Here is a 21563-nt window from a genome sequence, read left to right on the forward strand (position 1 = left end):
CGGCCAGGCATGGACCTTGATACTATCTCATGAACAAAGGATTCTAATTAAGCCAATACTGTAAATCAGAGTTCTCAATGGGAGGTGGAAAAAAAAGAAGCAATTCAGAGTGCCCCATAATATGAGAGATCTTGAAAGCATTTAAATATAAGGTCTCCCGTCATTTTTTTAAGAAGGATTTTGAGAGGAAAACAGGCACATATAGTTAGTATTTTATGTATAAATGGGTTGAGGCTCAGTCAGTTGAGCGAATGACTCTTGATTTCAGCTTGAGTAGTGATCTTGGGGTCGTGGGGTCAACCTACACTGTGCTCTGCAGTGAGTGTGGAGCCTGCTTCAGATTCTCTCTATCCCTGCTTCGGATTCTGTGTCTCCCCCAATCTCTTACCCTCCCATGCTCATGTTCTGTCTCTGTCTCTCAACAATAAATAAATGTTTAAAAAAAAAAAAAAAGACCAGTGTTTAAAAAAAAACCAGATTCTCTCTCTCTCTCCCTCTGCTTCTCCCCGACTCTTGCTCTCTCTCTTTCTCTCTCTCAAATAAATAAATAAATAATAAAGTAACTGAATAAGATCACAATCATTTTTTTTTAATTCCTGCAACTTCTATACCCATCCATTCTCTTTCCCTCCAAAAACATTGCTGACAGATATATTTGGCAAAGGTAATAAACACAGAAGATGTTTATAAAAAAGTTATATTATAAAACAAAGGAAGTGGATTATATTTACTACAGTTAGCTAGCTATTACAATCCCTGGCCCTGTTTACCTCAAGGGAGTTGGTCAGGTAGACTATATTCTCCATTAGCACTGCCTGTTCATCAAACTCTAACTGCAAATCCAGAACACGAGGTCCCACCTTCTCCAGGTTTTCCTAAGAGCCAAAACAGTGTCAAAAAACAAAAACCACATTAAGAATATGTTGAAAAGAATACATTTCCTCCAAAGCAATCATTCTTCTCTCAACTGATAAAATCTTCAAATTTGAACAGTTGAAGGAAAGGCCTTGGACTCATGGTTTCCCTTATCTATGTTTGCTCGTTAATGAAATTATTGGCTCAGAATAATTATCAGTTGAAGCATGATAAGACTAAGGCAACACCGAAAAGCCTGAAGGGACAAGGTTTTCAGATTTATAAAAGAAATAGAATTTTATCACTGTTTATTTAGAATGACTTAATATGCAAGCCCAAAGAATTCACTTTGACAAGGAATCAAAGAAATGTGTGGAAATATCCCTTCAGGTAACCAAAAAGAAAAAAGAAAGTCTTTTTTTAAATTTTCTAAGACAATATATCTTTAAAGTTGGTTCAGAGAACAGTGAATTAATAATAAAAAATTTCTACAACTTAAAAAAAAATTAGGTCATAATGGTACTGAGATAATCCTACAGCACATGAAAAACAATTTATTCTTGCTTGAACAATATATTCTTGAACATGAAACAAAATATTTGCCACTAAAAATGTAACCTTCGAGATCCAAACTCATCTGAACAAGTATAGCTAACCGCATAGAACACGCGGCACTAACTGAACAGGACCTGAGAAGATTCCTAATACTGCTTTCATTTACTGTCCAACTTGTTTCTTGTCCTGTGAAAAAGTGCTAGAAGCCATTTTCTTACTCTCAGATTTACAAAACGCTTTTTGAAGAAGTTTCAAACCACTTATTTGCCTGGCACATCCCCAATTTTACTGAAAAAAATATCACTACTGACACAATCTAACACTGGTTTTGTAAAAAACCAACTCTTAGATCTAGTATCCTATAACTACAGAACTTGTTAAATCAATTTCACTGAATTCTGTAAGGCACAACATGAAACTTAATTACCTGTGCAATCAATAATGAAATATTTTGTTGGATCCATGTATTGACAATGGATCTGGCATTTCGACCAGTGACACTAGCTACAGAGGGAACCAATGAATTAGGAGCATATCAGCAGTTATAACTTGATTGGTGTAGGTCAATTCAAAATTCTATATTATTTCTCAAACTTCAAAGACCATAAGGCTCAGAGAGTTGATTCTGGTCTAGGAGAATGAAAAGGCTTTCCTAAGAATACAATCTACTCCAATACAGGACAAGCTAAATCTTTTGGTCTCCATCAGGCAGGCATCTGTAGCCTAGAAGATTAAAGAATTAACCTAAGCTATAAGAATAACCACCATGTTCCAAGCAGGCTGAAATATACTAATTTACATTAAAAAAAATTTACTGGGCCTACTTTTTGACAGAGAGTATTAGAGTGTGTTAAGTATATTATTTCATTTATTCCTCACACCACTCCTAAAATGTAGGTTTTATTAATTTCCTCATTTTACAGATGAAAAACCATGTGGCCCAAAGAATTTAAGTGATTTACCTAAGGTCTTAAAACTAAGAAATGATGGACAAAAAGGATTTGGACCAAGATCTGTCTGATCCCAGAGCCTGAGATCTTAAGCAACATACAGCCATCTTTCAGTTTCTTTTTAAGAAATGCAAAACATCAGTTATTTCTCTGAAGGAAGCTAAGAGCCTAATGCAATGATTCTCAATGGGAGAGGTGGGGGGTGGGAACATATTATGTCCCCAAGAGACATTTGTCAATGTCTGGAGACATTTTGGGGTCAAAACTTGAGCAGGTGAGGAGGATGTTCTACTGGCATCTAGTGGGTAGAAGCCCAAACAACTGCTAAACATCCTATAATGAGCAGGACAGCCTCCCACAACAGAGAACTATCAGCCCACAGTATGAACAGAACCATTGTTGAGAAACTGATCTAACCACTATAAACAATGTTTATCTTCTTAAGTAAAACCTATGCAAATGTACTATCTTGGTTCCAGCAACAGGAGCTAACAAAAACACCCTAATGTAAAAGCCAAAAAGAATATGGCTCTGCCCCTAAGCAGAAAAGAAGGTAGGACACAAGAGAATCATTGAGTGCAGCAACTCAAAACCAGTTTTTCTTCCACAACGCATATTTGCACATACTCAGCAATTGTACAGATAAACCCCTAAGATGGTCGCTCATTTGTTAAAACCACTGATTAAAAAGTGCTATTTTAGCAGATTTCCTGGGAGAGACTATACTCAAAGTTTCCCCCTTGCTTCTACCATCTAACCATTACTCACACAGTCACTGCCGCACGAGGTCCACAACTTACCTTAATCATGGCAACAAATGGCATCACTTTCTTCATATATTTCTTTAATTCTGGCAAACTGCCCAGTTCACTAGCAATGGTTTTGTTATCAGGCAAATTTCCACTGTTGGCCTAAAAAACATAAATTGGGAGGAAAGTGGAGAAAAAATATTTTATAAAAAACACAAAATAGTACACATGGAGGAAGTCAGCCATAGAATGGTGGCCTCTACTAGTCTGCAAGAAAACAGCAGAAAATTGTGCAGCCCCAAGCATCATGGGAAAGTTGAACATTAATGTATAATACAGAAGGGAGTCTCCTATTCCCTCTAAATGTAAAGGATATATGTTTTTTAGGGCAAAAAAGAAAATAGGTGCATCCTCTTAAACATTTAATTTTTCCTTACACTGAGAACACCTCCATGATTATAACATTAGATCTTATCTGGTGAGAAAAGAAAATAGTCTTATAAAGGTCTTGTCTCCAAACCTGTAAAAACATTTCACTAGTCATATCAAAATGAAAACTGCACAACTATTATACAAGATTTATATAATGTCTGCTTTTCAACACTCTTCCCTATAAACTGTTACCACAAATGTGAAAAAAATAAAAGCCTTAGCTATCAACTTGTTAAAAATAGTATCATTTGGAAGCGCCTGGGTGGCTCAGGCAGTTACCAGTCTGACTCTGGATTTTGGCTCAGGTCATGATCTGTCATGAGTTTGAGCCCTGAATCTGGCTCTGCACTGACAGCACAGAGCCTGCTTGGGATTCTGTCTTCCTCTTTCTCTGCCCCTCCCCTACCTGCGCACTCCCATGCTTGTTCTGTCTCTCTCTCTTAAATAAACTTTAAAAATTGTATCATTCCTATCTACTCACAAATAAATGCCTATATCATATATCATTAATATACACAGAGTCCCAAATGTGCTGCCTGAATTTAATTTCATTTCTGCAAACACAAGTATTCCTTTCCACAGGGTGAGAAATGAAGCAAGTGGGCTTTTCAGAATTTTGGGTGACTTATGTTTTCCTTACTCTAAAAGCAAGGCATCAAAACCAAGGGTTGGGAATGAATCTAAGTGAAAAGTAAGGTATAGTAAGATTTCTGATAATCTATTTACTTTCGATTCTAACCTTTACTAAGGCACCGGGGAAAAATACTTTCTCCACTTGCCAATGTGCTGTTCTGAAATACGTATGGAAGAGAAAAGAGGGCAAGAAACACTCCTTTTCCTTATGTCACCAAAAAGGTACTATACACAGCACAAGAGCATCCTCCTTTATTATAAAAACTAACATTTAGTTCTTTGGGATGAAAACAAAAATTTTTTTAAAAAGCTGACTATTCCAGGGGCGCCTGGGTGGCTCAGTCAGTTAAGCATCCGACTTCAGCTCAGGTCATGATCTCACGATTTGTGGGTTTGAGCCCCACATCGGGCTCTGTGCTGACGGCTCAGAGCCTGTTTCAGATTCTGGGTCTCCCTCTCTCTCTGCCCCTCCCCACTCATTCTCTGTCTCTCAAAACTGAATAAATACTAAAAAACAAACAAAAAAAAAATTAAAAAGCTGACCATTCCAAATAATGCCAAAAGGTGATGCTATTTTGAAACCATATGACATCTAATCACTGATTACTAAATAAAAATATTGCCTTCTCAAAGAATAGCAGTCTTTAATAAAAGATGCATTTTCAAATATCTGGGACATTACATTCTGTGTTTGGTTCTACCACTGCTTCCTTGAAAATGCTGGTATGAATATATAACCCACTGGGCACAATTTCATTTCTCTACCTACCAAAGCAGCTTTTACTTTTTTAGTTAGCCTAAGTCAAAATCTGTAAGCAGTTCTAAACACTGCATTCTATTTCCATTACACACAATCAAATGTGAGGTAGCTCTCCATAAAAATAGGCTCACAAGGAGTACAAAAACACTTGCTCTTCTCTTTGCATCAAATTTTAACTTTTTAAATGTTTATTTATTATTGAGAGACGGAATATGAGAAGGGATGGGGCAGAGAGAGAGGGAGACACAGAATCTAAAACAGGCTCCAGGCTCTGAGCTGTCAGCACATAGTCTGACATGGGGCTCGAATTCACGAACCATGAGATCATGAGGTGAGCCAAAGTTGGATGCTTAACCGAATGAGCCACCCAGGCGCCCCAAATTTTATAAATTTTTAATTATGAAAAGTGCTGAAATACAATCTCAATAAAGTTCTCAAAACTCAAAGCTAAGAATTTTCCCATCATGTTATCACTTCATGCTTTGGCCAGAATTACTATTTTGTCTCTTCTTCAAATGCACCTTAACAGTTTGTGTCTATCAGTAAGTGTTCTTGGGGAGCCTGGGTGGCTCAGTTGGTTAAGCATCCGACCGTGGCTCAGGTCATGATCTCACAGCTCATGGGTTTGAGCCCCACATTGGGCTTGTGCTGACAGCTCAGAGCCTGCTTCAGATCCTCTGTCTTCCTCTCTCTCTGTCCCTCCCCCACTTGCAAAAATAAACATTAAAAAAAATTTTTTTAAGTGTTCTTAATAACCTGAGCAAAACTTGCACAACATATACTTAGTTTCTAGTTTTTGAATGTGCAAGAAAGAAGGGAGATGAACTTTTTTCTTAAGGGAAACTTAGAACTAAGTTTAAGTGTTGAGTTTCCTTTAAATAGGACAATTGTAGGGGCGCCTGGGTGGCTTAGTCAGTTAAGCGTCCGACTTTCGCTTAGGTCATGGTCTCGCGGTTCGTGGGTTCGAGCCCCGCATCAGGCTCTGTGCTGACTGCCAGCTCAGAGCCTGGAGCCTGTTTCAGTCTGTGACTCCCTCTCTCTCTGACCCTCCCCTGCTCACGCTGTCTCTCTCTCTCTCTCCTAGAAATAAATAAAAATAAAAAAAATAAAAATAAAAAAAAATAGGACAATCATATTTAACAGCTATTTACCTGACAGAGCTAAAAACAACGAGCTCTCTATTTCTACGGATAATTACTAAATTGACCATTTTGTTTTAAATTATTCAAGAGTCAAGCTTCAAATTTTTTTTAAACATAACACGGTTAAGGCTTCATGAATCCTGGTGTTCAAGCCACAATACACTCAAAAGGCAAACTTTTGAGTCCTTTTGCTTCATAATCCTAACCACGTGGGAGAAAGTCCTCATATCTTTTAATTACATATGACTAGATCCAATGTGTTTTTGTACAAAAGTTTCCAAAATGATTTAAAAAAAACAAACAAACTATCTTTTCCGTCAAGATCCACTTAAAAGAGTCAGCAAGGTTAACAAAAAACACTCCATGCCTAAAGATAATTAAACAAAGTCACCCATCTTCCTTCTCCCAGACACTGTCAGCATCCTGCAAAGAAAACAGCACAGGCAGGACACAACCATGAAGGGGAACAGTCTGCGGAGAGCATCACCTCGAAGTAGTTACGGAGCACTGACAGGGTGGTATGTTGCCACGGAGGATAGCTCTTCGCCACGTAGATGGTACAATGTGAAGGCTTCTGAGGTGCTTGCTTGTCAGTCTTCTATAGGGCAAAAGAAAGGGAAAAGAACATTCAATCACTTTGTATAAACCAAAAAAAGAGAACCCTCTCCCGAAATATACCAATACCACCTCTGACGTCAACAAGCACACACATACCACAAAATGGCTTGAGCAATAAAGAGAGCCTGCCACATGTGAACCATAGTTGTCTTAAGTTTCATCACCAGCAAATGTTACTCAACTAATACTTTTAAAAGAACAATATTAAAAAAAAACCAAACAACAAAAACTTTACCTTCCCCTTAGCGGGCATCATATAGTTCTTGAGTCGCAACCTAAGGTCGTGTGCTACTTCCATGAGATACTGTGAGGAACGTATCAAGGTTTCATCCACAGGACCCACCAGAGGCCATGAAGCATTCATAACTGAGCCAGGCTTTAGGGGGAAAAAAAAAGGACAAAAACAATTCAGTGGGATTAAACTACACAACTATTTTACGGTTCTTGATAACAGATCCATACCAAGGGTACCATCTGTAATTGCGTGCTTGGAGTTCAAACCTGACTACCCATAACACACTTCCACAGCCCCTGATCTAATGTTCCCTAGAATTCAAGCTGTGAAGTCTGACTCTACATTCTTAATTAGCATCCATTTGTACAAGCGTATTAATACCCACACACATATGCTCACTTTCAAAGAAAATTATGTAATGCTAATTTGCCTAAATTTAACCATTATTACATAAATTATACAAACTCTCAGTTTTTATCCTATTAATACATCCAATTTTGAAGGCATGGCTATTCAGGATATATAACATGAGCACATTTTTGCACTGTTCATACATTAGAAAATACAAAGAGTTTGGCTAATAAAGTTGAAAAGGAATTATTAAACCATCCAATCTGTTTATCTGCAAGCTTAGGAGAAATAACTGAATTTATTTTCACAGTAAGTAAGGATGTTAACACAAATGCCTAAATATATGGCCCTATATATGCCAGAAATTTTATATAAAACAAAAATATTAATGCAAAGAGACACTTCTATCTTGCTAAAAGCTGATCATAACAGTCATTTATATCTCTGTCAGTATTTTCACCTTTTAACAGTTTGAAAAACAGAATTGGTTATACATGTATTCAAATTAAATGTGTCTTTAAAATACATTTAAATGTATTTTAACATTTCCTAACAAGAATTAGATGATAAACAAAATGCATAGTCTCATGTTTTTAAAATACATACACTGCGTGTATATAATAAAGGCACATATATTATGTATTTGTCTAAACAGAAGGTAGCTTCAGTTTAACTTACTTTAATAGTTATGAGATGATGAGTCCAACATGAGTCTTGAAATATTCTTTTTCAGTCTTTTCCTCTTAAGTAACATTATTCTGTATTTATTTAATAAGGCCAAATCAAACCACCCACATCTTAAACTTATACAGGTACCTTTCCCAGGAGTGTCCAGATGTGCTCACACAGATGTGGACAGAATGGAGCCAAGAGAAGTGTCTGAACTTCAATAAAGCGGAACACAAGGTCTCTGTGCATCCCTTCTATGGCCAACTCACGGTATTTATCTTTTGCAGCCTACAAAATTTGAAATTATTTACCATTTTCTCCCCATACTTCTTTAAGATAAAATTTAAAGAAAAAAATGCAGTACCTCTATTTTAATATTTTTAAGCTTTTAGTCTTTTCAAATTCCATAATGAATTTTCATAAAGGTTTTACTTCTTTTTTTTAAGTAATCTCTACAACCAATGTGGGGTTTGAACCCATGACCCTGAAATCAAGAGTCACAGGCTCAACCAGCCACGCACCCCAGTTTTACTGCATTTTTAACACCTTGCAATTAAATGTGTACCAATCTTTGTCAAAGGATATTATGGTTTTGTATTAATGATTCTCAAGGAAAATTTTTTAAAAATACATTTTTAAAATACTTTAACAGGGGAGCCTTGGTGACTCATTCAGTTGAGCGTCCAACTTCAGCTCAGGTCATGATTTCACCACTCATGAGCTGGAGCCCCACATCAGGCTCTGAGCTGACAACTCGGAGCCTGGAGCCTGCTTTGGAGTCTATGTCTCCCTCTCTCTCTGCGCCTCCCGGCTTGTACTTTGTTTCTCTCCGTCAAAAATAAACAAACATCAAAAGATTAAAAATAAATAAAAATTTAAAAAATAAAAATAATAAAAATACATTAACAGACATAAAAGCTGCACAACTTAAACTGTGTGTTAAGGGCTGATGATGCTCTGAATAGCCTATAAGAAAGATACTAAGTATCAAAAAAGGCTATAAATATGACACATTGCTATGTTCAGCACTTATCCTTATTTAACCACATCTATGAAAAGCAAGTTACATAAATCCCAATGTGATATTTTACAAAACTGATTGAGGAAACCTACATTTTTACTTTCAGCACTTAAACTGCCAAACTTGAGGAAATACTGACACCTTGTGGAAAACAGCAGAACATGCTTCTTTTCAAACCAATGGCAATTAGACAAATTTGCCTTTATGTTTTACCAATTTAAAAATGTTGTCCTGCAAAATGTGGCTGATTTTTAGACTTAACCTCTTTATTAACAGGCTGTGAAATGCCAGCACAGAGCCCGACATGGGGCTCGAACTCACAAAACTGTGAGATCATGACCTGAGCCAAAGTCAGGTGCTTAACCAACTAAGCCACCCAGGCTACCCATCATTCTCTACTTTAGATGAGTTCTTATGTTATAGCAGGAGGGAAAAAGGGTGAAATACATCATATTCACACTACTATATCTTAAAGCTACTAAAAGAAAAACCTACCTGAAATTCAAAAAACCCTGTTTTCAAAGCTTCTTTAAACATCATCTTTTCATAATTTTGATCTGTTTTTATAATTCCTGCATTCATCTCACTATTGAATAGGGGGGAAAAGATGATTGAGTTTAAATGCAAGCACATAAAAATATAAAACACTGCTGCACATACTAATAAACAGTATAATGAGAACAACGCCAGAAACATTAAGACCGCTCAGCCACAAAACCAGGTAACAACAGTTAGTGGTGGCCTTGTTTAACCATTTCTTAACAGAAACTTTATCATGAAGCCCAAAATGCAATATGAAAACAGCTTACCAAAAGTACTAGTCAGGTGTACTTGCTGCATTATAAACAACGGACACTGGCTGTTAAAAAAATGTTTGCTCACACCACCTACAGCCCTTCATAATTTAGCCTAATCTGGCCCCAACTTGTTTCATCTCCTACTCTGCCCGCCAAATATGGTACTTCAAATAAATACCACTCTCTCCATGGCTTTCTCCTCTCTCTGTAAAAATCCATTTATTTTTCAAGAAACCCAGAACTCACAAGCCATCTCCTCAGAATTCCCTCCATCTATATTACTGCACTTGTAATGTGCTGGATATATTTTCTTCTCCTGCTAAACTAAGGTGAAGGATCAAGTCCTATTCGACTTTGTAACACCAGTTCTTAAGATGGCTCCTGATACAAAGAGGATGATAAACATTTTTTGAAAGAAAAAAAACCCTGACAATTCTCTTACTGTTTTAATTTACTTTTCAATTAACCATTCTGCCCAATCTAATGCAAGACAGCATGGTAAAATGGTAGTGAGAAAAGGCTGTGGAGAAAGATGCAAATTCATATCATCTATCTGAAACTATTAGTTTTGAGGCATTTAATACTTAATTTTTCTAAGCTTCGATTTCTTTAACTAAAACAGAGCTAATAATATCTTTATCACAGAAGGGTGCTATGAAGCTAAAATCAGATAATGGATGCAAAGGGTTTAGCATAGTACCTAGAATAAGTAAGCTTTCAATGAATAGTATATTATTAACATCTAATTTATTTTAGGAGAAAAAAAAAGAAAAGCTAAAACTGCACGAGGACTGAGCAATTCTGAAGTACAAAGTAGCCGGGGCCCACAGATTACCTGACGAAAACTCTATCATTGAAGGTGCTGGCAGGCCCGCTTCGGAGGCTGTCCCAGTTGGCCACCATTTCTCTCACCCACTCCACCCACGTGTATAGACGGAGAAGACCTGCATCTGCCATGGCTTCCACAAAGTTAGCATCTTCAACAGTGTCGCCAGCATCAGCCAGCGCCAAACGCATTCCTGCAGGAGGAGGAAAAAGAAAAAAAAGATCAACTGATGATTTTAAATGGTGGTTGGCGAGGCACGTGGGTGGCTCAGTCAGTTAAGCGTCCAACTCTGACTTCGGCTCTGGTCATGACCTTGCAGTTCCTGAGACAGAGCCCCGGAGTGGGGCCTAGGATTCTTTCTCCTCCTCTCTCTCTCTGCCTTCCCCTGCTCACACTCAATGTCTCTCTCTTTCAAAATAAATAAATAAACTTTTAAAAAATAATTTAAAAACAAAATATGGTTACTTAAATACCAATGATGTATCCAATTAGGTATACTACAAAACTTACATATAAATTAAGAAATAGCAAATGCTTTAAATGACTGGATGGGGCCACCTGGATGGACCTTGAGGGTGTTATGCTGAGCGAAATAAGTCAGGCAGAGAAGGACAAATATCATATGTTTGCACGTATAGGAGGGTTAGGAGGAACTTAACGGAGGACAATGGGGGGAAATGGTGGGGGAGAGGGAGAGAGGCAAACCATGAGAGACTCTTGAATGCTGAGAACAAACTAAGGACTGATGGGTGTGGGGGGAGGAGGGGAGAGATGGGCATGGAGGAGGGCACTTGTGGGGATGAGCACTGGGTGTTATATGGAAACCAACTTGACAATAAACTATTTGTAAAAAAAAAAAAAAAAAAGGACTGCATGGGGCCGCCTGGGTGGCTCAGTCAGTTAAATGTCAGACTCTTGCTGTCAGCTCAGTTCATGATCTCATAGTCTGTAAGATCGAGCCCTGCATCGGGCTCTATACTCACAGCACAGAGCCTGCTTGGGATTCTCTCTCCTCTCGCTGCCCCTTCCCTGCTTGTGCTCTCTCTCTCTAAAGATAAATAACCTTCAAAAAATTTTTTTAAATTTTAAAAAAATAAAGGACTGCTATGGATCAAAAACAAAAATCAAAATCAAAAGTAGGATCCACGATGTTGTTCAAATATTTGAATCACGTGTACTGATTTGCATATACTTAGCATCAATATGTGTTTCTTCTCAGGCGAGCTGAGTTAATGAGATAAAGTGGTCTTTAATGAAGAAGGGGAAGAAAATGATAAACTGGCAACAGAAATCCCTATCAGCATCTTAGCCTCGTTTAGAGGGAGCAAAATCCTATACTTTAATGCATGAGTGCACACACTGGTGCCTTCCATGTACAAAAATATATTTAATTTATTTCTAAAAGCAATTCTTCTAAGCCTTCTAACAAACTTTTACTTTTCAACCAAAATCTTCATTCTAAAATATTGAAAAAAAAATTAATTAAGAGCCCAATTAGGTTACAGAATATCCTTGCACAATGGAATACTATATTGCTGCAAAAGAGTGAGGAAACTATATTATCAATACATAAGTGAAATACTTAAGTGAAAAAGTGAAAGTTCAGAAGAGTATGTATTATATTCTACCATGTGTCCCTACAAGGGAGATGAGAACATGTCACATTAAGTTACGTAAGCATTAAATATACATTATAACACACAGAAGCTCAACACTTTTTTTATTTCAAATAACTTTACACTTAAAGAAAAGATGCAAGAGAATAGACATAAACATTAGACATTTAACAGGCTCCCCTAACATTAACAACTTACATAACCATAGTTTCAAACCCAGGAAGTTAACATTAGTACAATACGATGAGCTAAACTACAGATCTTATTCAAATTTCACTAGTTTTTCTTCTAATCTATTTCTGCTGCAGGATCCAGTCCAGGAAACCACACTGCCTTTAATCATTTTATCTCCTTGGTTTCCTCAAATCTGTGGCAGTTTCTTAGTCTTTTTCTTTCATGACTTTGACGTTTTTGATGAGTACTTGTCAGTTATTTAATAAAATTTCTTCCAACTTGGTTTGTCTGATGTTTTTCTCATGATTAGGCTGAGCTTATAAACCTCTGGCAAAAATATCACAGAAGTGATGTTATGTTTCTTCCCAGTGCATCACTATCAGGTAGGTACGAGATACTGGTATGACTTTTTACTGGTGTTGCAAGCTTTCATCACTTAGGTAGTGGCTGTCGACTTTCCTCCATTACAAAGCTACTGTTTTTCCTTTCGTGATTAAAAAATATCTTAGTGGGGTGCGTGGGTGGTTCGGTTGGTTAAGCATCCATCCAACTCTTGATTTCAGCTCAGGTCATGTTTCATGAGATTGGGCCCCATGTAAGGCCCTGGGCTCACAGCACAGAGGCTGCTTGGGATTCTCTCTCTCCCTCCCTCTCTCTGCTCCTCCTGTTTTCCCTGCACCTCCCCACTTGCACTCTCAAAATTAATAAACATTTCTTAAAATAAAATTAAATCTTTAAATGAATGTTTGGTACAATTCCCCCATGAAGACATCTGGTTCTGGACCTTTGTTTTTTGATTACTGATTCACTTTCTTTGCTGGTAATCAGTCTGTTCAAATATTCTATTTCTTCCTGTTTCATCTTTAGGAGGTTATGTATTTCTAGGAATCTATCCATTTATTCTGGGTTTAGTAACTTGTTGACATATACTTTTGCATAATATTCTGATTGTCTGTATTTCTATGGTGTTTGTAATTTCTCCTTTCTCATTTGTGATTTTATTTGGGTCCTTTCTCTTTTTTTCTTGATGAGTCTGCTTAAAAGTTTATCAATTTTATAGATTTTTTTTTTTCCCAAGAACCAGCTCCTAGTTTCACTGATTTGTTTTACTGGGTGGTTTTTTGTTTTTTCTTTAGTTTCTATATCATTTATTTCTACTCTAATCTTTATTATTTCCTTACCTCTGCTGGTTTTAGGTTTTGTTTGTTGTTCTTTGTCTAGCTCCTTTAGGTGTACTGTTAGATTGAGATTTTTCTTGCTTCTTGAGGTAGTCCTGGATTGCTATAAACTTCCCTCTTAAAACTGCTTTCACTGTGTCTCAAAGGTTTTGGACCATTCTATTTCCATTTTCATTTCTTTCCATGTATTTTTTTATTTCTTCTTTTATTTCCTGGATGAATCATTCAATGTTTTTTTTAAAAAAAAATTTAAGTTTATTTATTTTGAGAAAGAAGGGTGGGGAGGGAGAGAGAATCTCAGGCAGGCTCTAAACTGACAGCAGACCCCCACACGGTGCTCAAACCCAAGAACTGTGAGATCATAATCTTAGCCAAGATGAAGAGTGGGACACTTAACTGACTGAGCCACCCAGGCACCCCAGAGTCCATTCAAAGTTTAATGGCAAGTTATTTAACCACCATGTATTTGTGGTCTTTCCAGACTTTTTTCTTGTGATTAACTTCTAGTTTCAGAGTGTTGTGATCAGGAAAGATGCATGGTATGACTTTGATCTTTTTAAATTTGTTAATGTTTGTTTTGTGGCCTGGTATGTGATGTATTCTGGAGAATGTTCCACGCGCACTTGAAAAGAATGTGTATTGTGCTGTTTCACAATGGAATGTTCTAAATATATCTGTTAAATCTATTTGCTCCAATGTGTCATTCAAAGCCATTGTTTCCTTGTTGATTTTCTGCTTAGATGATCTGTCCATTGATGTAAGTGAGGTGTTAAAGTCCCCTAGTATTATTGTATTATTATTGATTAGTTCTTTTACGTTTGTTATTAACTGTTTTATGTACTTAGGTGCATATATAATTGTTATATCTTCCTGTTGGACTGTCCCCTTTATTATACAGTGTCCTTCTTTACCTAGTGTTACAGTCTTTGTTTTTAAAGTCTATTTTGTCCAATATAAGTACTGCTACTCTGGCTTTCTTTTGACATTCATATGCATGACATGTATTTGTCCAACCCCTTACTTTCAATCTGCAAGTTCCTTTAAGTCTAAAATGACTCTCTTGTAGGGATGCCTGGCTGGCTCAGTCAATGGAGCATGCAGCTCTTGATGTCAGGTTTGTGATTTTGGGCTCCACATTCAGTATAGAGATTATTTAAAAATAGAATCTTTAAAAAAATGAGTCTCTTGGGGCACCTGGGTGGCTCAGTCAGTTAAGCGTCCGACTTCAGCTCAGGTCATGATCTCACAGTTTGTGGGTTTGAGCCCCGCATAGGGCTCTGTGCTGACAGCTAGCTCAGAGCCTGGAGCCTGCTTCAGATTCTATGTTTCACTCTTTCTCTGATCCTCCCCTGCTCACACTGTCTCTACCTCTCTCTCAGAAATAAATAAAACATTTAAAAAAAAAAAATGAGTCTCTTGTAGGCAGCATATAAATGGCTCTTGCTTTTTTTATTCATTCTGCCACCATATGTCTTTTGACTGGAGTGTTTAGTCAGTCCATTTACATTCAAAATAATTACTGATAGATACCTATTTATTGTCCAAATTTTATTACTTGTTTTATGGTTGTTCCTGAAGACTTTTTCTGATCCTTTCTTGTCTTTCTCTCTTTCAAGGTTTGCTCGTTTCCTTTAGTGTTTCATTTGAATTTCTTTCTCTTCATTCTTTGTCTATTTGTTAGTATTTTATTTGTGGTTACTATTAGATTTGTACATAACACCTTCTGCATATCATGGTCTGTATTGTATTAAGTTAATGGTCATTTAAGTTTAAACCCATTCTTTACTCCCGTATATATTACATTTTACATCCTTTTATTTTGTGAATTCCTTGACTGTTTCTTTATAGATATATTAATTTTTCACTGCTTTTGTGTTTCCTACCTCCATACTGTCATTTTTGGTCTTTCCTTTCCACTCAAAGAATCCTTCTTAATATTTCTTGCAGGGCTGGTTTAGTTGTCATGAACTCCTTTAGTTTTTGTCTGGGAAGTTATCTATTCTTCCATTCTAAATGATAGCCTTCCTGGACAAAGTATTCTCGGCTGCAGGTTTTTCCCATTTAGCACTTAGAATATATCATGTCACTCCTTTCTAGCCTAGAAAGTTTCTGCTGAAAAATCTGTTGATCGTCTTATGGGATTTCCTTTGCATATAACCATCTTCTGTCTTGCTCCTTTTTTTAAAATCTATTTTTGAGAGAGAGAGAACATGAGCAGGGGAAAGGTAGAGAGAGGAAACAGAATCCCAAGCAGGTACTGTACATCAGCACAGAGTGCGACGCAGGGCTTGAACCCACAAACCATGAGATCAGGACCTGCATCAAAATCAAGAGCTGGATACTTAACCGAATGACTCATCCAGGCACTCCTTGTCTTGATGTTTTTAATATTTTTTCTTTATCACTATGTTTTGCCATTTTAATTACAGTATGTCTTAGTATAGACATACCAAGGACACTTGGAGGTTCTCTGTGTTTCCTAGATCTGGATCTGTTTCCTCCTCCAGATTAGGGAAGTTTTCAGCTATTATGTCTTCAAATACATTTTCTGCCCCCTTTTCTCTCTTCTTCTGGGACTCTATAATACGATTATTATGTTTTATTATATTATTATTATGTTTTATAACATTTTATGTTTGATGGAGTCACTGAGTTCCCTAAGTCTACTCTCACTGTACATAATTCTTTTTTCTCTCTTTTGTTGTTTGATTACTTACTATTACTCTGTCATCTAGTAATTAATTCGTTCCTCTGCTTCTGTCAGCCTTCTGTTCATTCCATCAAGTGTGTTTCTCATTTTGTTTACTGAGCCCATTATCTGTGCTGTTATTCCTTATCTCTGTGTTGATGGTCTCACTGATGTTCTCTACTCTTTTCTCAAGTGCAATGAGTATCCTTATGATCACTGCTTTAAATTCTTAATCAGGCATGTTATTTGTATCTGTTTGGCTTAGATCTCCAGCCATGGCTTTCTCTTAGTCTTTCATCTGGAACAAATTTCTCCCTCTGTCTTGTCATTTCGTCCAAGTCTGTGCCTGTTTCTGTGCATTAGGAAAGTCAGCTAACTTCTCCTGTTCTTGAGGGTAATGGCTTTATGAAGAGCCTTTAGTACACTACTGTATAGTATCCCCATCCCCTCAGGGCCTGGTGCTGCCAGGAGTATGTGTGCTGCGTGTGCTCTGCTGTTTTTCCTGGCTGCTTTATCCTTCAGGCCAGTCATCTACACAGCCTCTCTTTGCCAGTTGTGAGCAATGTTTGGTCCCTGGACTGAATGTGGTGCATTTAAACTAGGTGTGCTCTGGTCTTGTGAAATGAGAACTGTTATTGCCAGAACCAAGGCCTCATAAAAGTCTCAGTTCAAGAGACATGGTGTGGGCAGGGGTTTGAGCCAGTCTTCTGGGGAAGGGGGCCTGACGCACTGGGAGGTTTGGCTCCACCAGAGTGCAGAGGGATGGGGCTTGATTAAGCAAGTTAGGTGGAAGGATCAGCAGTGCACTGGCTCCTACTTGTGGCCCGTGCTTATGCTGAAGGATGGGGAAGGGAAATGGCACCTCCCAATTCCTATGTTCCTGGAGGGGTCCCTCTGTGAATGCTGCCACTCTGGGACACTATGAGATGAGCAACTAACTTCCCCACTGTGTGTCCCAGGTGCTCTTCAGATCACTGTTTCCATGCTGTATGTCTGCACGTTTGCCTGCCTTTTCTCCAAACACAGCCGCAGTGTCCCCCAGGCTATTCCAGAGCCAAGCACACTGACCTTTAAAACTCCCCCAACGGATATAAGAACTCAAAATTCAGGCTTTCTTGCTTTCCAAGCCAATTGCTACATGGATTTATCTTCCCCAGGTGCTCCCATGTGCCAGTTTGCCTCATCCTTTTCCATGACTACAGCTCCCTCTCCCCATCAGCAGTCATGATCTGTTTCTTTCCCAAACCACATCACCACACTTTCTACCTTCTTCAATATGGCCTCTTCTCTATCTTTAGTTGTAGAGTTTGTTCTGTCAGTCTTTATATAAATTTCTGGGGTATTTAGGATGACCTGACAGTTACTCAGTTGTATTCATTGGGAAAAGGCAAGCCTAGGATGCTCCTATTCTGATGCCATCTTCTGTCTTCAATAAATGTGTGCCCTTTCAAATGTCCCCATCCTTACTGAAACATTTCCTTATTTTCTGGCACAAGATGTTCCACACCCATCTTGTTATTTTCCCTACTTTAGCCCGCAAATCAGTCACTTCTCCTAGGCACCCTAGTTCCATTTATCGGAAAATGGTATTTAGAAACCAAGATCTGAACGCCAGGTGTACCCCTGCTACTGGGGTGTCACTGCTCATAAGCCCTCTTGGCAGACACAGCTAGGGAAACGTATGCCCACGCACTGACTCACTGCATACACCTATGTTAATTTTTGCATCAATCTATCTGTATACAATATTAAAATCATTAGATATTGCCAATTGCAATCCAATGCCACAGGGTGCCTTCTAGCATTTCCCCTTTATTATTTGTACCTTTTTTTGACAGTGAGTGCTCATCTACAATAGATTTATTTGTTCAATCCAAGCACACACTGCTAATCTATACCTCTTGTAATAAACGGTCTTACCAATTACGGCACTGATAGGCTGCTCTTTTTGGTTTACAGTGTCTAGTCAAAACACTGTTTCTCCAAGTTAGTTAGGTGAATTCCTTCCCATTCCCATCAATGTGACCTCAAACCGTGCTAGCCATGATGAGCAGAAACAAGTACCAGGATGATGAAAGTAATAAATAGTTCCTTCAGGCAACACAGTATTATTTCTTCCCTTGAAAAAGTAATAATCAAACGGAATAGTACTGAGGCCAAGGAGAAAAGATTCTTCTAAAAAAAACGAATGCTCACAGGTTTAAGTGACCCATGTTTATATCAAGTGTGAAGGAAATACTTTAGAAAAGCTTCCTAGTCAACATCTCTACAAACCAATTCTTTCACCTTAGAAGTAGTAAGAAATTAGAAACAAGCTAGGTAGCAATTCCAGTCTTTTACAAAAGACTCTAATAATCTTAGCTCGAATGTGTTCCTAAAAAGAGCACATCAGCAATTCTTACATTTTAAATATTACATTGCTTGTACGCAAAGAAAACACGAGTATTTTAAACTACTGGTAAAAGCAAGAGAAAAAAAGCAATAAAACTGAAACAATTTTAACAACTGTTTTCTATAATGTGAAGAGAATTAGACCCTATAAAGTAATAGCAATAATAAAAAAGTATACTCACCATCAGCTGAAAATTTGTCGATAGCTTGGCTCAAAGTGAGGAAGTTGCCTGTGGATTTTGACATCTGAAATAAGTCAATGACAGGACATTATTAAGCATACAAATAAAATAAACCACATCAGCCAAATCAAAATAAATGGGTTCACCACAATCAGATAAACATGAAAAAAATATTAGAAACAGGGAAAGGAAAAGTTATCTTGCATTAATATTCCAGAGGTAGAAAGTAAAGTCTGGTTAATATAGTGACTCAAGCAGGCAATGACAGAGCTAGAACGGGGTCTCCGGTCTCAGTGTGCTCTTTCCATTAGACTATAGACTATAGACTATAGACTATTAGACTATACTGGCCCCTGGGAATTGGGTTTAGACACGTGTAACGATTCCACTGTAACTTTGCAACATTTCAGCTGGTCAAAAAGAAGAGCTTTACGGCAATTAGAGTCCTTCAGAAATGAATGGACTAGTGTATAATGTCAGAGTTAGGACTTGGGAGAACATCCTGTCAATGGCATCACAATAATTGGTTGTTCAAGATGTGTTCTACCTGAGGGAACCACATCAAAGGAGGCACAGTGCACGGCCTAGCAATCTTTACTATTTAAGAATTTGTTGTATCTTTATCCTAACTTTGCTGATACCAAACAGAGGTGATTATCCAGTTTTATGCTACATGACAATAAAGTATCTAGTTCTAAGAAATTCAGTACCATATATAACAATGTTGAGACCAAAGAGAATGTCATGTTATACCATGATACATACTCATATACATATAAACACATATATATACATATAAATATATACATTGTGTCACTTTTGACTCACAAAGTAAAAAATGAGTTTGATAATCAAAAGTCCTTGTTGATCTAACAAAATCTATAAAATAGCCTATGCTTTTTTCAAGATTTTCTTTCTTTCTTTTTTTTTTTAAGTAGGCTCCACAACCAATATGGGGATGAAATGCATAACCCTTGAGATCAAGAGTCACATGCTCTACTGACTACACCAGCCAGGCACACATAATAGCCCATGTTTCTAATCAAAGACCTGTTTTTCAGCCTAATATAGAGATATTTTAAATGAACTTTCTTTATTCTCTTTCGATATTAGGGCACTGGTTAAATGATGTTTCATTTTGCAATTCAAACCATCTATTATTTGTTTAAATCTACACCTATTCTCATTATGACATATTTTTAGCAAAGATCCTCTTTTGCCATTAATATTCCAACAGGTGTAGCAAAATTCACTCACTGTAACAAATCCAACTTGCTACAATTGTATTACTAAGAAATAATTAACATAGTAACTTAATTTAGGGTTTGGGTGAAGAGGGCTACTACCCCTTACGAATGTGCACAAAAACCATCACAGGAACAAACAAGGGTTTGGTTATGAGGTTTGCATAACCTCCTGTTGAAGATATTGATTAATGAGATAAAGTCTTACATAGCCTATTAAAAATCATATATATTATTAGTTTTAACAATATTGGAAGCAGTAGTAGTATAAACATGAATATTATATTTCCTGGGAAGAAACATTAAATGACAGTCAAGAATCCTAGAAATTTCAAAATTCTATTATTGCAATTCAGTGGCTTGTCATAGTATAAAACAAATCCCACCAAATTATCTTCTCAACTGAATGAGAAAGATATTCTAGGGTCACAATGCTAGGATCTTTATGTTTCTTATCTCTGTCTCTCTCTCTCTCCTCCAGTCACAATTTGTGTTACTTTCTGTCTAAATATAAATAAAAATAGGTAAGTTTGGGGTGCCTGACTGGCTCAGTCGGTTGAGCACCCGACTCTTGATTTTGGCACAGGTCATAGTCCCCGTGGGGTCATGGGATCGAGCCCCACATTAGGTTCCATGCTGAGCGTGGAGCCTGCTTAAGAGTTTTTTTTTTTCCTCTCTCTCCCTCTCTCCCTCTGCCTCTCTTCCCACTCATACTTTCTCTCTCTCCTTCTCTATATAACATGATATAACATAACATAAAAAATTTTCCCACTCTCTCCCTCCCCTCAATTAATACTATTTACTCACTCCCTAATTTATGCTGGTAGTCCTAAACATTTTAAATGGAAGACTAACTCTCTGCCTTTTATACTCTTTATTTAAGAAATACAACTTCCTAGGGGCGCCTGGGTGGCTTAGTCGGTTAAGCGTCCGACTTTCGCTTAGGTCATGAATTCGTGGTTTGTGGGTTCAAGCCCCACGTCGGGCTCTGTGCTGACTGCCAGCTCAGAGCCTGGAGCCTGTTTCAGTCTGTGACTCCCTCTCTCTCTGACCCTCCCCTGCTCATGCTGTCTCTCTCTCTCCTAGAAATAAATAAAACATTAAAAAAAATTAAAAAAAAAAAAAAAAAGAAATACAACTTCCTATATCTGAAAAGTTTTCTGCAGAATTTTAAGCTTTCAAGAGGCCATCAGCCTTACCTTTTCAGAGTTGAGTAGGAGATGTCCATTTGCTCTCACAGCGGCAGGCCATTTGTCACTTTACAGGTCAATGTTTAAAGACAGAAAATACAACATAAAGGTTCTAGTTTAAGCTTAAAAAGCTGAGATAAATGCTAAAATTATTTATAAAATGTTGTAAAGACAAATGTACAAGGATATTCAGAGTCCTGTTCATAACGAAACATATGAAAACAAGTAAAGTGTCCATTAGTAAAGGAATGGTTACATAAACTATGGTGCAGGCATACATTGAAATACTAGGTAATAACTATTTAA

The 21563-nt window shown here is 37.4% G+C and overlaps 1 protein-coding gene across 2 annotated transcripts in view; it reads right to left on the reverse strand.

The window, feature by feature from the left end:
* LARS1 (leucyl-tRNA synthetase 1) overlaps positions 1-21563 on the reverse strand; it is a 72293-nt gene that overhangs the window by 10484 nt on the left and 40246 nt on the right. For both annotated transcript variants that reach the window (XM_039256694.1, XM_039256695.1), the window contains exons 21-29: positions 21267-21324; positions 18824-18887; positions 10603-10786; positions 9466-9556; positions 8097-8237; positions 6930-7070; positions 6564-6674; positions 3161-3271; positions 771-875 (exon numbers count right to left, since the gene is read on the reverse strand). In XM_039256694.1, coding sequence (XP_039112625.1) covers positions 771-875; positions 3161-3271; positions 6564-6674; positions 6930-7070; positions 8097-8237; positions 9466-9556; positions 10603-10786; positions 18824-18887; positions 21267-21324 — 1006 coding nt within the window. The remainder of the gene's footprint in view (positions 1-770; positions 876-3160; positions 3272-6563; positions 6675-6929; positions 7071-8096; positions 8238-9465; positions 9557-10602; positions 10787-18823; positions 18888-21266; positions 21325-21563) is intronic.

This window comes from Hyaena hyaena, unplaced genomic scaffold, assembly GCF_003009895.1.
Source record: "Hyaena hyaena isolate Hyena2069 unplaced genomic scaffold, ASM300989v1 scaffold_585, whole genome shotgun sequence".
NCBI lineage: Eukaryota > Metazoa > Chordata > Mammalia > Carnivora > Hyaenidae > Hyaena > Hyaena hyaena.